Genomic DNA, 15,429 nt, shown 5'->3' on the forward strand with positions numbered 1-15,429 from the left:
AATTTTCTCTTTTGCCGTTTTCAATTACTGTAAATGCTCAAACCTGGGTTTGCTTTCCGTTTTTTTTTTCTTTTTTTTCTGGGAGGTAGGACATAAAATCAGTTGATTACACATTTATTAACCTGAGAATAAATATATGTTGGAACGCTTGTCAGCAACTGATGCATGTGAAACAAGAGTAATTACGTGGATTACATATACTTAGGCGTTTTAGAAATCTGGCCTTTTGCACTGTTAGAACAAGAGACGTTGATGGTTGTTTGTAATTTCAGGAGATTGTTTTCATTCTCCTAATGAATTGCTCATCTGTTTTCAGTTCCCCAATGCCCTTTCTGCTCACAGGACTGAATACACATCAGACAATAAGAATTTATTTACTTTGACCTGAGAGAACTGAGGTTTTTCTTGTTTGTTTTTTGAGAAACCTAATGTTTTTTCATGGATAAATGTAATCAATTTTTTGATGAAAGATATAAAAACATTTTTCCAATTGTTTTTTTTCATGTCTTTCAATTTTCCTTCTGCTTTCAGATACATTTACAAACGTGGTTATTGAAGGTGTTATTCATGGCATCTTCTACCCAGATCTTCAACCAAAATAGACAATGCAATAATGGAGGCTGATGAAGAGTTGTTTAAACTGGACAAAAGGGAGTTTACAACACTAAAAAGGTTTTGTTTTGAAACATTTAGATGTGTGGATTATCAAAGTATTGCACTATGACTAATGAAATAATCCAAGACTAGCAATGAGACTGGTGCTACTCAGAATAAGGTAATCTGTTGAGTCAAACTTCTAGAAGTTGATTGTTTGCTGAACTAATATGAGCCAAACTGAAAAGTGTCACATGGAATATTTTATACCATTATAAAGAGATATTTATTGCTGCATTTAAAGCAGATATGAAAAGCTGTTTCTATATACTGGTGGGAAAGTATGGAAACTACTTTACAGCTGGCAAATCATGGCTGACGTGTTAAATCAACACTACTTAGAATAACTGACATAACTGTGAGAAACTTAGATACTAGTGTGAGCTGACATTTTATAATATAAAAGGTAGTATCTCCGTTGTATCCTATGTCTATGTTTATTTAAAAACTATATTTTTTAAATAAGAAATATGTTTGACTGACTTAGCATCCATTTGGGAAAAAATATATCATGTAAACTACTTTTATAATATCGTTTGTGTGTTTCTGTTGCTATATCACCCTATTAATTTGTGATCAGAGACAAAAATTGAGCTTTGATAGGGTTATTGCTTCTGGAAAGACACGTTTAGTCATGTAATGTGGCAAAATTAATCTGATATTTTGTTCTGTGTTTAAGAAAACAACAAATCTATGTGTGACAAGGCTATATCAGGTCCTCTAACTAAATATCATACTAAGAATGAAAAATAACGCTAGAAAACTCCTAGAGATTGAATTGTCTTCCAATTTGTATTCATACGAAAGCTGTGGCACGTGTCTTCTTCCAGCAGTGAATTTTAATTGTGAAAATAGGTTCAATAAATCCCATCACCAGCTAGTCGTAGTCAGGTTTTCTGTACCGAACACACAAGATCAAGACACTTGTTTAGCATCTAGATGCACCATAATCATTTCCATTCAATTTTGAAATGTTGAGTGTGAGTATAGCTATAAACGTGTTGTCGAGGTGTGGTTTTCCAGCACTTTGTGTACAGTTATTAAATCTGAAAATAGGGATACAATGTACAGTAATAAAGCAAATTAAAACACAATGCAGTTCTTGCTTGGTATCATTTTATTGCGTTTCCTTGTCTAGAATGCAGCGAGTTATCATGATTCAGGATAGTGTTAACATTTGAAATTGGCACACTAACTCAGTTACTAGCGGCAGCTGCAAAGAAACTGATGGTAAATGTTACATAAGTGTTAATGAATTTTATCAATGACGGAGGAAGTTATGGCTGAATTTATATTGTGTGGACACTTACAGTTGTGCCTAGTATTAGGAATTCTAGTGCATACAATACAATACAATACAATACAGTGGTATTTAACCTCTACACACACAAGCTGTCTTGAGCTGTCTCTCTTACAAAGTGCACACATGTTGTTTGTTTTAAATATCTGGCAGTTATTTGTTAAATAAATGTAAGTACATTCTCTTTGACAGCTGAATACTGTTTTTAAACTTGGCTGGGACACGTCATGCACCCGTCACTTTGCATACATCAGATATTGTTTTTTACACGAGGTGCATGTTTGACTAATGAACCACAAGGGTGGTTTACATACAGGCACAAACGTAACACAACATTTACACACTATACAAAATGCATATACATAACATATGTGGTATTTTGTAGGGGTTATTGCATATAAACTGTGTGAAAAAGATAACCACAGTCCAGAAAAGAATCGGACAGTTTAAATCACGTCAGCCCTTTTTTTCTTATCAATAAATAATATTGTTCAGTGGCATCAACATTTGATCTTTTTCAGCATACAACTGCTTTGTGCATTTAGCTTCTGAGCTTGCATATCTCCTGATGTTATCGTCCTACCAGCCCTCCACTTCGACGACGAATGGCTCTTTAACTTCGATCTTCCCGCTGTTTATGATCACGCAGTCCTGATAGGGCACGTTCCTGTCATTGGTGTCTTGCAGTTCTATTGTGTGCACCACAGACTGGAACGAGAGCACAAAATGATCATGTACTTCACGATACAGATTTATATGCATTATTACATTGTTATTGCTTATTACATTTTCTATTGGTAGTTCAATGCTTTTATCTCCGTATAGCACAGCGAGGTGATTTTTCACAAAGGCCACTGCATATTAATTAAAATGGATTGAACACAATGTCTTGTTTTACGTTTCCTTTTATACTGTTAAATATTTGAGGAAAAAATAAAGTAAAGGGTGTTGTATCTCCAAAATGCCAGAACGCCACCTTATGTCAAAAGATCAAAATCTACATTTTACAATTTCCTTTTTAACATATAAGCAGGGTGACCCCCAATGACAAACATTTAGGGACCACTTGGAATTAAAGCAAGACCACTATTGAACCTTTGTGGACTTGAGGGTATCAGTCCTAAATTAATCTAACTTGTTGCAAAAGACATTACTAATAGAGATGATCTATACAGTGTTCTGAAGTGTGGCTCCCCAGGATCACAGTTGTATATACCTGACCCGTGGGTTTTCCGATTCTGGTGTGTAGATTCATCTAAAGGTCACTAAGCTTGTCTGTGAACGTGTAACATGAAACTCTAATTGTCCCATGGAGACATTTTTCATGGTTACACAGGTGAGACCTACCTGGCTATTTTGGTATTAATATTATGGTCTGATACTGTTTTTTAAGTAATAGGATGAATTTTCCCACAATGTCTCGTATTGCTTTGTTTTAAGTGTTTTTTGCTTTTTTATAACCCTTAGGAACAGGGGTGGAACTTATGGATTTTGGGCACCAGCCAGCTGGCAAGTAGCCTGATTTTTTTTTTACAAGCCTGACAAAGGGGATATCATTTGTATAATTTGTATTTGTTAATGTTTCCCCTCAAAAGTATTTGATCACAAAAAGTGATCAAGTAGGCTCCAGTTGTTTCACTAGTGATAGTTTGTTTTCTGTTGAAACACAAGCATTGTCCACTTGCAAGAAGCATCTTTCACGATTTATTTAACGTTAAACTGAAGACTGGGCAAGTTCTTCAGTCAAGGCGCTGTGTAGATTATGCACAGATCGAGAGATGTACAAATAAATTTCAGCGCCAAAACCCTTGGTGTGTGAAGATGTACAGATCACATATTCTGCACAGAATCTGCTCATTGAACTCGTGCATTGATTTTGCTGCCAACTGTGGCACGAGGACAGATGTGGAGAGCTTAAGGTGGACTTGTGTCTTTGAAGTTAGTTCAGCATGAAACAAAATATGAAAGACGCTACAGTCTAGTAAAACTAAAGGTATTGTGATACAAGTAACTCACAGGGGAAAAAAAAACTGTATTTGTTTTTTGTATTGACTACACGCTGCTCACCAGGTGGGCTAGTTATTAATATTTGTCACTCGCCCTGCCTTCAAAATACGTGCCAGGGGTGAGCAGGCGACCTTCATTTCCAGCCCTGCTTAGGAACCAAGGATGACACGCGTCACATAGGGAGACCTGGTAAATTGGGATGATATATTTGTGCCAAGCTTGTTAAATGTTTGAGATGTATACATCACACTGGTTCTTAAGGGTTAACTTCACACTGTCCTACCAAATGATGAGAGTTTATATTATACCTTTATTGTAGTTTGACCCCTGCACTATTAGGCGTCTTCTTTACAAACAAATATTGTATATGTGGCCTATGAATATCAGCGTAACTAAGTATAATGTACTTCACTCCTGATGTATTACAATTTTCTTCTAATTGTGTAGTTCATGTTTTTTTGTGTTTACCTTTGACTGCTCTGTAGCTGTCCAAACTCCTGAATATGAAACTTCTGTTTTTTAAAATCTTTCTGCTCAGTTCACAGAACACACTTAACTTTGTCAAAATGTATAAACACATTTACATACTGCATTGACATCTTGTAATTCCAGTCCAAGATGTTTCATAAAATGTGTTGCTATGGAGTTTGTTTCTCATATTTATTTCACATTTTCAGCATCTTGGTGCATTTTGACATAAACATTGAGCAACGCCACCCCTTCCTCACACTTACAGCCAGTTTGGTGGGAAAGACAGCTGGAACATGGCACAGTATTCACAACATAGTCATCATTCTTGTGACATCTCCACCTAGAAGATGCATTGCAGGTTTGGCACACCTTTGGTGCATGAGTTTGCTAGTGGCTGCTGTTTCTTCAAGGGGTCCAAGGTTGATGTGCCCACCTTTACATTTTTATAATCTGAGTCTCTTATGTATACTTGTAAAAGCTTTGTATCTAATAGTGGCATGCCAAATACAGACCTGAAAGTGGAGCTACTCATCTCTTGCAAGTAACCTATGGAGTTAAGCCAACGCAGACGCCCAAGTTGGGTCTTTAAACATGGTACCTACCATTCCTTCAAGGACCTTTCCAAATACGACATGCTTGCCATCCAGCCAGGGTGCTTTAGCAGAAGTGATGAAGAACTGTGAGCCGTTGGTGTCTGGCCCTGCGTTAGCCATGCTGACCCATCCTGTCCCCAAGTGCTTCAGCTTGAAGTTCTCATCGGCAAATGTCACTCCATAGATGCTCTTGCCTATTGGAAAACGGCACGTTTAAGAGAAAAACTAAATTGGATGACAATGATGTGTTTCATATGCTTTATGGATATGGTTAAACCTTTTATTTTTCCCCTAAAAAAAAAACTATTCTAATATCTACTTGTTCATTTTACTATTTGTTTTCATTTAAGTTACAAATGGTGTGAAATGGTTTAGTAATCTGCTCTCCACTTAATATTTTCAAAAAAGCATTCAGAGCTGAGATAGGAAGAGTAAATCCACACAGAATATTGTCTATTTTGAAATGTACACATTTTACCTCCAGTTCCATCGCCAGCAGTGAAGTCACCTCCTTGTATCATAAAATCTTTTATTACTCTGTGAAATTTACTTCCTTTGTAGCCAAATCCCTTCTGTAAAACAAAGTAATATAGGTATTGCATTGGCTTTCTTCTTTAAAGAACTGATTTTAAACAGCTGTGCGATTAAATTATTAGTCATGTCAGAGTTGTAATAATGGATTCTAGTTCAGTCAAGGGAAAAGGCACGACCCCATCTTTTTGGTCTTGTTTCATATTTACATACCGCCAATTTCTTTTTTGAGAAATCCAGTATTGACCTATTCCAGGGGATTATTTAATGAGTCATACCTCCCCTGTGCCGAGTGCTATGAAGTTGTTCACAGTCTTCGGTACGACATCTCCAAACAGGCCAATCACGATTCGTCCAACCTCATGTCCACCCACTTGGATGTCAAAAAACACCTAACACGAGGGGAAAATGACTTTACATTTTGACCTGAGCAGAAACTATTGGAGAAAAACAGTTTTTGGCCCCAAATCAATACGGGCTTTTTCAGGAGTTCAACTGATGGTCATGGGGGGAGTGTTTACCTCTGAAAATACATGGAAGTTCAAGTAAAATATAACATAAAATAATTTAATATAATAATATAATATAATATAAAAGACTAGCACAGTATAAATATGTATAATACCATTGTACTACCATTACTGATAATAAAATGAGTAGCAATACATTTTCAAGTGTATTCATCTCTCTTCAATTACAATATTTTGATAAGGCCTAGTTAAAATTCCAGAAATTAAGAACTGCCATGTTACATTACTGCATTAAAAACAGGCAGAAAAATGTAGTCTGTTCAATTATTTTTCCAAACCTGAAGGTTAATACAGTATTTGGAATTAACACTGCAATTGAATATATTAGTGATGTGCTATGGCAAACAACTAGATGTATCATTATTAGTATTATGAAAAACTCAATATATGAAATGTGTCAGGCTTCCTCACATCTGCATGCCAGAACAGATGTGTTCACCACGACCTTGGTGCTCAGCCGTCGCGACGCCCGCAAACATGCGATACGAACCTTTGCTGTGACTTTCGGTCCCTTCTTCCCCCTCATGCACAGGACATCTTGGGAAAAAGCGCCCAAAAAGAACAGCCCTGTGAATACTAACAGTGCCTTCCTCGGATCCATGTTTCTCTTCCAGGAAGGACGTGGGAGAAAAAGCCGCAAAGCGCCGACTGACTCAAGAAAGCTGACGCTCGCGTTCTTGTAGCGCAGATGTCCGCAGGTCTGCGCAGATCTGCAGAATCCCAGCGACCCCATTGGTGGAGCGGCCCAGAACTGCGGACGTCTGCGCTACAAGAACAAGTCCCACGTTCGCGGAGGATGCGTCCCGCAGAAGCGCTGACCCCACCTCTTAAAGAGAGCAGGCCAATTGCACAACATAGGCGCTGGAGTACAAGGATGTGACTGCATCTTCTCTACCACATTTTAAAATAAAATCTATTCTTTAAAAAAACGAACAGAAACGCATCCAAAACGTGTGCTTAGATGTTATATGTTTCGGGAATTGAAAACAGGTAGGCGCACTAGTTTTCTGGTGAATGAAATGTAAGGATACTTTACTACACTTCTCTATCTTCTAGGTGACTTTATACACAAAGTAACTTCTCTTACCTCGAATATAGTCTTGCAATGATACATTATAGTTTGTTTTATTCTACTCCCGTTGGGCTTTGTCTGTATTTGAGTATTGAGTAATGGCAAAAGTACCTGTTCTCATTGGTGATTGACCAGGTTATGTATAGGGGTGTTTCCCATGTTACAGGTACATTTTACTTACATTACTTCTGCTATTGATTAATCTCTCAGCAATAGGAGCTTACATGTAGGATGTAGCACTTCAGTTCATCGCACATGTGGCAGACAAGTCAACAGCTTCTTTTGTCTTAATTCAAAGCTATGTACCTTTCATGCAGTTGAAGACTTTCAAGACTTTGGCCTTCACACCGATTATTGAAGTTTATCTATCTTGTGAAGGTTGACAACATAATTTACAACTAAACTGACTGCTGTAAAGGATAATTTGGGCGATTTACATGTTTCGTTTGCAAATGTACAAACCTTTTTTTAATTATTTGTATTGTTATTAACAACCAACCTGTCAAAGTGTTGACGCTTGCCTGGTGTCTTATTCTAATATCTTGACATGTTGTGTGTAGTTGTGATTCCCTAGCAAAAATAATGCATATTATATTGAATATGATTTTAATCAGGGCCTTAACATCTGACCTGCTTCTCAGTCCTGGCCATTGACTGTATACAGATCATTACCTCCAGTCCTTCAGATTTCACCAGAGCTTTAGACACGTTGGATGTCATGGTCATCTGAGCATCCTTTAAGGTTTAGAGAAGACCCACATTCCTCAAACTGGGAATTTCATGTGCTAATGCAGTAGTTGCTGAGAGTAAATCCAAGGAGTAAGCAAATCCTGTTCTTAAGAAGACACTGATTTAAGCTTTTGCCCCCTCTTTAAGTCTGTTTGCAGATGGGTGGAGGCAGCATCTGTGTCTTATGGATGTCCCTACAGACAAGAATGTTTCATGAAAGTGTCCACAGGTAAGAGTGTTTCTTTAACACAAATGTATGACGCTGAGCATTGAAGTCAGCAGGACTTTTGCACCGAGTGAAAATGTGGATTATACTGCTCTGGCATAAGTACCAATTCCAGTCTGTTGGAAAAGCTCATGGTGCACTTGTGCAGTTTTGTTTTGTGCCCCTAGCCCCTGTTTCTGACAGCGTCGTTTGACCCTTGTCTCATCATCATCGTAATTTTCTTGTATTCAAATATTATCTCAGGCCTACATATCTCTCATTGAGAGCTGTGATCAAAGCAGCTTTCTAGACGTGACATTTTTATATGCATTTGACAATATAATTCAAAGTTTTTCACATTTTATGGGAAATCCTGCTGCGACCGCTGGAAAAAAAATACATTTCCAGATTGCAGGTTTTGGACTGAGTGTACGTGGTGAAGAATTAACTATTTTATGTATAAATATTTTTGTTAATCTGCATCAACAGAGACCCAGTATTCCCTCGGGTCTTTCTTTTCAACTTTAGAGTTCTTTTAAAGTGCTTTTAAATGTTCCAACTTCAAATAGTATGAATGCACTTTTATGGAATGCTTTGGGTAAATTGATGTTTTAATTCAGTGTGTGTGTGCATATATATATATATATATATATATATATATATATATATATTAATATATATTTAACATTTCAGGGGTCCACTCCTTGATGTACATATTCACACCCTTCATTTTAAACAATGTTATTCTTGATTCATGTAGCTTAATCATTAGTGATTCTTAAATTATATCCATTTACAAATTATATATTTTCAAAATCAGATGAACACTGATTCAGCCTGGCCAAGACTTTGGATGTGTAACCTGCAAACTGCAAACTAGGACTAGGAAAACAATGTTGCGCAGCTCTAGCTAGTTTCCAGGACTTCCTTTCCCTAATATTCTTTCATTTTTTATTTCTTTGGGGGTGCGTCACTTTATGTATCAGATTATTTGAAGAACAAGATTATATAAAGTGCCAAAAAGCAGGACTTAGCCATTTTGATTGAACACTCATTTCATTGGATGACGTTTAGGAGTTTTTATGCATGAAAAGTAGTCATATAAAATACAGAAATAATCTCTGAGTGTGTCTTGTTATATATCAACTCTCTGTTTGATTTGAGTAATAATGAGTCTCATAGATTAAGGTTATCAGATAGAAGGTGCCTCTTGGTGGAAAGCAAGACAAATCCTGTTTTAAGAACCTTTCGACACACTGAGGAATCCATTAGATCACACAGACCTCTCTGCTGGAACACACACTTAGAGCGCTGGCTCTCCTGTGTTTTCTTTAGCTGACCACATGTTGATTATGTTTTCATTTGCACATATTTTCTGAATATTTCGGCTTTACTTTCCTGCCCTCCAGCGGACTAATTCTCTTAACCTTTAAGAGGCTGCCAGCAGAGACGGCTGTCCTTCCACTGTTACTCTGGAAATGTGCTGACAAGTGCACTTGTCCTTGAGAATCTATCCTCTTGCCAGACTTACATAGCAAATTAACATCAAATCTTCATGTTAAGAGAAGTGGGTGAGTGGGTGAATGTATAAACTCCCATTTAGTTTATTTCAAGCCTGCATTTACACAAGGTTAGTGCATTGCTTGTTTTATATTACATTATATATATATTTGTATTCCAGTATTGATGTTTTCCATGTTTGTGAAAGAAAAAGGTTGAATTATTCATTGCACATATTCTAAGAAAATATAAACACTAAAGGAGTTTCAATTTTTTTTCAAAAATGTATCTGGTTCAGAGATTTAGTGAGAATATGATCCAAATAATATCTTCATTAAATATTTCTATATGTATTTCAGCAAAAATATATTTTTTAGATGTAAGGATTTATAAATGTACTTACTGAACTAATTATTTATACAACATAGCCCTAAAGAAACAAACTAAAATAAAAAAAACATGCTATTTCATGCTATTATTAATTTGATCTTAACTGGAAAATAATTTGAAATATGTACTTTTAACAAAACATTACTTATTAATTGTGGTAACTTTAGGTCTATTCTGAGATATGTTTATTAAGAAATTCATTTTTTTAATGTTTGAAGGAGAGTGGGTTATGATCTGTGGAATTGTAGAGCATTGCAGAGGAGACACTAAACCATGTTTTCCACACTGTTCGACAGAGAAACAGTTGACTTTGATTCCCTGTACTTCACAATTATCAATCACCCTGGTTTCAGAAGCCAGCGGTGGCTATAGATCAAGACACTATCTGGTGTGGCTATCAGCCAATAGGGTGATGCATAATTACCAAAATGATGAACAGTGGCAGCTGTCTACCTCGGCAAGATCTAAACCAATCGCTGTGGGCCTGCCACCTGTTCTGTGATACAGGCATTAAAATGGTGCCTTTCTCAGTTTCTCCAAAAATCAATCCAATCAACATGGGGCTGCATTGTGCTCTCTCGTGCCCTGTGTAGGGTGAAGTCTTAGAGTCATTTTAAACCTGTCTCTCTTTGAACCTCCAGATTATACATGAAGATAGATAACTGTCAGATCCCACTGATAAGCAAATGATTTTCACAGGTGATTAGTATAAACACCCTTCAAACACACAGAGTAACGTTTCCGTAGCTAAAACACAAACAGTGTATAGCAGTTGTCACAGCATGCATTTTTTTTACACTATACAGTCTGTTTTTTTAGTAAAGAATTTAATGCTGTGTACATACACAATAAAAAACTTTTCAAAAGACTCCTGTGGATTGCATACACTGGAGGACAATTACCATTACCCCATATCCACTTAACTAGGTATATTAGCAATTAAACAATTTGCAGATCCACATGTTTGTTCACTTCCTCACTGCTTGCCCACATCTTTGTCTTGTTACCATTTTTAAGCCCAGCCGGTGCTCTGTTACCATTTGAGCTAAAGGCAATATAGATACCAGCGTTTCACATAGTGATGTGTAAGGCATTACAGGTCTCCAAGGAATCATTGTTTTAAATGGTTGTCATTTTCTCTCTGTATAATGCTCAAGTAGAAACATCCCTGGTGTGCTATTTGGCAGGGCTAAAAAAGGATTCTCTGAAAATGTTATTAATGTCCACAAGAAAAAACTAATCGTAGCAGGTGAGATTTGCTTCATAGTCTTTTTTATTTATTTTTTATTTAGCTTTTGCATCCTGTCACTTGATGAGAAAAAATGCTATAAAAGGGGCCCTGCTTTGCCACAAAGCCTAAATAAAACAGACACCCACTTGGTGGCATATGATACATCTTCAATGCTCGGGTGACCTTGCTGCACATAACAAACTAACTAAGAAATGAGTCCCTGTCAAGAATGGCATGCCATGGAAAAGAATGCTCACAGGGATGCATTTATGGAAATTGTAGACACTGGTAAAAATCAATGTCATAAAATTCAGAATAAAGCAAATCCCCTTGTCCACCTTGAATATTTGATTGCAGATCCAAACAAAGCAGACCAAAATTAAAGAATAAGTGGGTGATTCCAGCAGTCATGTGAGACTCCTACATGTCCCACAAGCTTGTCTTACACAAAACATGCTTCCTGTCTGTAGCAGTATTGCATTCTTTATTATCCCAAAATTATATGTAAAAAAAGACTCTTAAGACTTTTATGCATGGATAAAATGTTGTTTTTTCATTTGTCTCTATTTGTTGACAAAACTTTTGAAATTGTGTGGCAGCTTCTCAAAACAATTATTTGACAACATTTGTATTGTGTTGGGTTGTGATTGAATTAACTTGATTATTTTGTACATGCTAAAGGAATATTCTTACTTTTGCAGTTAAACAGGTACTACGTTTATGTTTTTGTTCCTTTTAATGTGTTCTAAACATCATATTTTTAACAGCAAACCAAAATTCAAGATATGTATATTTCATTAAATGTTTTAAATTATGTAATTTAAAAACGCTATTTTACTTCCAATAGATATTAGTATTATTAATATTAGTATTAATGTTATTATGCATGAAGCTAATATACATTATATAGCCTATAGTTCTAGCAGCCCTTCCTGTTAAGAATCCATGATCAAATCCGCAGTCAAAGTGTTTCAAAGGCTGATCAATTGTGGTTTCTCATATAGCACAGAAATGTCCAATAATTTCTGACACCAAAAAGCTATAGTCCTATTTTATTGGATGTGATGGTTGAGAAGATGTGAATCTCGTATGATTATTATTTTTGAGTTCTGTCTCTGAAGGTGATCGTCATATTGGCTTAAAAATGTCTGCTGTCAGTGTCTGGAGCAACATGTCTCAGAGGAATCTGGCCTTAAATCGTCATCTCGACAAATCCTTCGGGGATTTAATACTGGTGGGGGGTTATCTAATGCATTGATGGAAAATGTATAGGAACAAGTCTGTATATATGCTAATAAAGACGAGAAGCGTTTTAATAAATGTGTTTATATTGGAGGAGCTACTATAATAATAATAATAATAATAATAATAATAATAATAATAATAATAATAATAATAATAATAGTCATATTGTAGATCCAAACCATATTTAGAAACATTGCCTATTAATAAAACAGAAACCTCCTCCTGAAGTATTATCTGAGCATTAACATTATCAGCTGTGTGTCTCAGGTGAAAGGTGACAAATGATGCCAATTAGTGCAATCATACCTCTCATCAGAGAGGCTGATGTAGGAGGTTGCTAATTATCATCGCTGCTCTGACATCAATATACTATTATGACAACTGAATTATTCCCGCCAAGCCATTCTGTGATTCTCCCTCATGCATAGTTAAAACTATGGTATACTTTGAAAAAGAAATGCATACACACACATAACACACATACATGCTAATGATGAATGTAATGTTTTCTAATGGGCTTATGTAAGAGATAAATATCCCGAAATTGGAGACAGAACAAGAGATTGACGTTTTAAGATCTCGCTTTTTATTTTCAGTGTTTCCTGCATTATCTGCAATGAGAGCTGCGCCCTCTTGGGTTTCCTATGGATGATTACCACGGTTAAATGGCATAGCGAACGAAATATTACATTTCAGGCAAGGCAATGCAGTGTGCACAGTAATTTTAAAAATAGTTATGTATGTATGTATGTATGTATGTATGTATGTATGTGTTCATTCATTCATTGATTCATTCATGTCTAACTTCATTTTAAATAAGTAAAAACGCTGGCTGTCTCAAATGAGAGAATAACAGTCTCTCAAATTAATTCATACACCAGTCCAAACTATAATGTAACCTTTGACGAATTTGAAATAGGCTACTGCTGCTATGCTTTAATAGCCTTAAAATAAATTCGCCTACAGTTTGGACAGGGTAATATGTTTCAACACCGTGGGAAATACACCCCCTATAAAAGACCATTAAAACAAACTATATAGGTCATCAAATACAATAACAACTAACAAGTAAAACTACCATTTGACGGGAAATGTGTTCTCTATCCATTTCGGTTCAATTATATCATCACAACCCACAATAGTGTAAAATCACATTTATTAAACTTGGTTAAATCTTCATATTGTACACAGGTTTAACAGTGGACACCACGAAGCTATCTGACTCGAGAATGACCATGATGAAACAGCTAAATAAATGGCATTACTTTTATTTATTTATTTATTTATTTACTTTGGAAGTGTACAAAATATGACACGTTTTCATACACATGTAGGTTTGACGTCAATGAAAACAACAAAATAAATATGTATATAATCTTTCCTGAATAACAAGCCAAAAATAGGCAAATGTACAGTGAAACAAGTTTATAATGCTACACCAACTATTTCAAAAGAAGCAAAGCACTGATTAAAATGAAAAACACTTCTAAAATGTATTTGGATATTTTAAAGGTTTTAATGTTTAATTGTTATTAATGCATTTCTTAGATTTACCCGGAACACTTGGGCTACTCTTGTGTAGCAGAAATGAAATCCAGAAGAAGCCGAAGGAACTGTGGATCACTGAATCCCATCTGAATAGACGTCTATATTAATGAATTATAAACCCAGCAACCCGTGACCTTAAAACCATAATCAGGAGACACCCAGGGCAGAGAGAAAAGCTGTTGAATTCTTTATCGGACTCCTGTCAAGGACAGCCGTCCATTTGTCTTCCAGGGATCAGGCGAATTAATTAACAAGAAATGTAAACTTCTTAATTGGATGTCAAACGGAATCTGATCGAGCACGCGGATCGAGGTGAAACCCAGATTAGCATTAAAAAAATAATAATAAAAAAAATAAAGTCAAATAAAATAAATCTGCGTCATCAGATTATTTTTTAGCCAAAGAAAATGATGAATTTCGGCCGTTAATTGATCGATCCGCGTCCCCATTCCAGCGTGTTTTATTTTAGAGGTCATTAATCAATTAAGAAAAACACCACCGCGCTCCTTCTGCATTTAATACACTGCCTGCCTTATTTATTTCACTGCAACAAATTCCTCGCAATATTCGACATCGATTTGGAAGAAATAGATTGAAAGAAAAAAGTCTGATCGCTATCACCTCTAAACCTAAATGTGCTCATTTTACAATCGCAAAACCCAAATTTCAATCAGTATAGGGGCTGTGTTTCTTATGGCAGCAGCACCGATGAGAGCAACTGGAAAATAACCCGGACACCTCACAGTAAATGTATTTTAGTTCATGTTAAGGGAAAACAGCCTATAGTTGCAACCTATAATGTCTCATTCCCGGAAGCCGTTTTTAAATAAATATTTGACGTTGAGTTACAATAACTATATTTCGTGTAAATCCATTTTATGAATCTTCCTAAATTATACGGAGTTGGTAGTTTTTTCTGTTGTATTGGTGCTTTATGATAACTGCTCATAAGCGATCTTTCTTTCTTTCTATGAATTATTTAGGCCTAACAATATCTTAACAAAAGCTTGCATATAATTTGCAGAATGAATTACTAAACATTATTTTTTCAGTAACCCGTTGCTTCATTTGACTGCTCTCATATCTGTGCAGAAACTTGTTTCCACAATTGTGATGTGCACACATTTCAGACTTTATTTACAAGCAGTGTATAATTGTGTTACCATTGAATATTGTAATAGTCGGGGTTTCATGCTGATAATTTATGTCTGTACGTACTCGAAGGTGCGTCCACTTGTGTTAGTCGAATACAATTAATTAATGCAAAAATAGATATTAGATTTCTATGGAGAATAACCCAGCTCCATTACTGAAGCCCGAGCCAGTGGTGGATGCTTTGATGGACAGGCACCGTGTTACAGCCTGCGATTCCTCCCTGAGGACCGCTGTTAATCAGACAGCTAGAGAGCTCCTTTATTGCTCT

At 36.1% G+C, this 15,429-nt stretch overlaps 2 protein-coding genes across 2 annotated transcripts in view; one reads left to right on the forward strand and one right to left on the reverse strand.

Moving 5' to 3' along the window:
* Nucleotides 1–1,748, forward strand: part of snx24 (sorting nexin 24) — a 35,977-nt gene extending 34,229 nt beyond the window's left edge. The window contains exon 7 of the mRNA XM_066711329.1: nt 532–1,748. Coding sequence (XP_066567426.1) covers nt 532–602 — 71 coding nt within the window. The 3' untranslated portion in view covers nt 603–1,748. The remainder of the gene's footprint in view (nt 1–531) is intronic.
* A 5-nt stretch (nt 1,749–1,753) lies between these two features.
* Nucleotides 1,754–6,834, reverse strand: ppic (peptidylprolyl isomerase C). The gene is made up of 5 exons (XM_066711328.1): nt 6,577–6,834; nt 5,835–5,948; nt 5,504–5,597; nt 5,035–5,219; nt 1,754–2,662 (listed from the first exon to the last, which is right to left on the reverse strand). Exons 1-5 carry the CDS (start codon nt 6,817–6,819, stop codon nt 2,534–2,536), a joined length of 765 nt encoding a protein of 254 aa, XP_066567425.1. The 5' UTR covers nt 6,820–6,834; the 3' UTR covers nt 1,754–2,533.
* Between the last annotated feature and the right edge of the window lie 8,595 nt (nt 6,835–15,429).

This window comes from Amia ocellicauda, chromosome 8 (assembly GCF_036373705.1).
Source record: "Amia ocellicauda isolate fAmiCal2 chromosome 8, fAmiCal2.hap1, whole genome shotgun sequence".
In the NCBI taxonomy this organism is placed as follows: domain Eukaryota; kingdom Metazoa; phylum Chordata; class Actinopteri; order Amiiformes; family Amiidae; genus Amia; species Amia ocellicauda.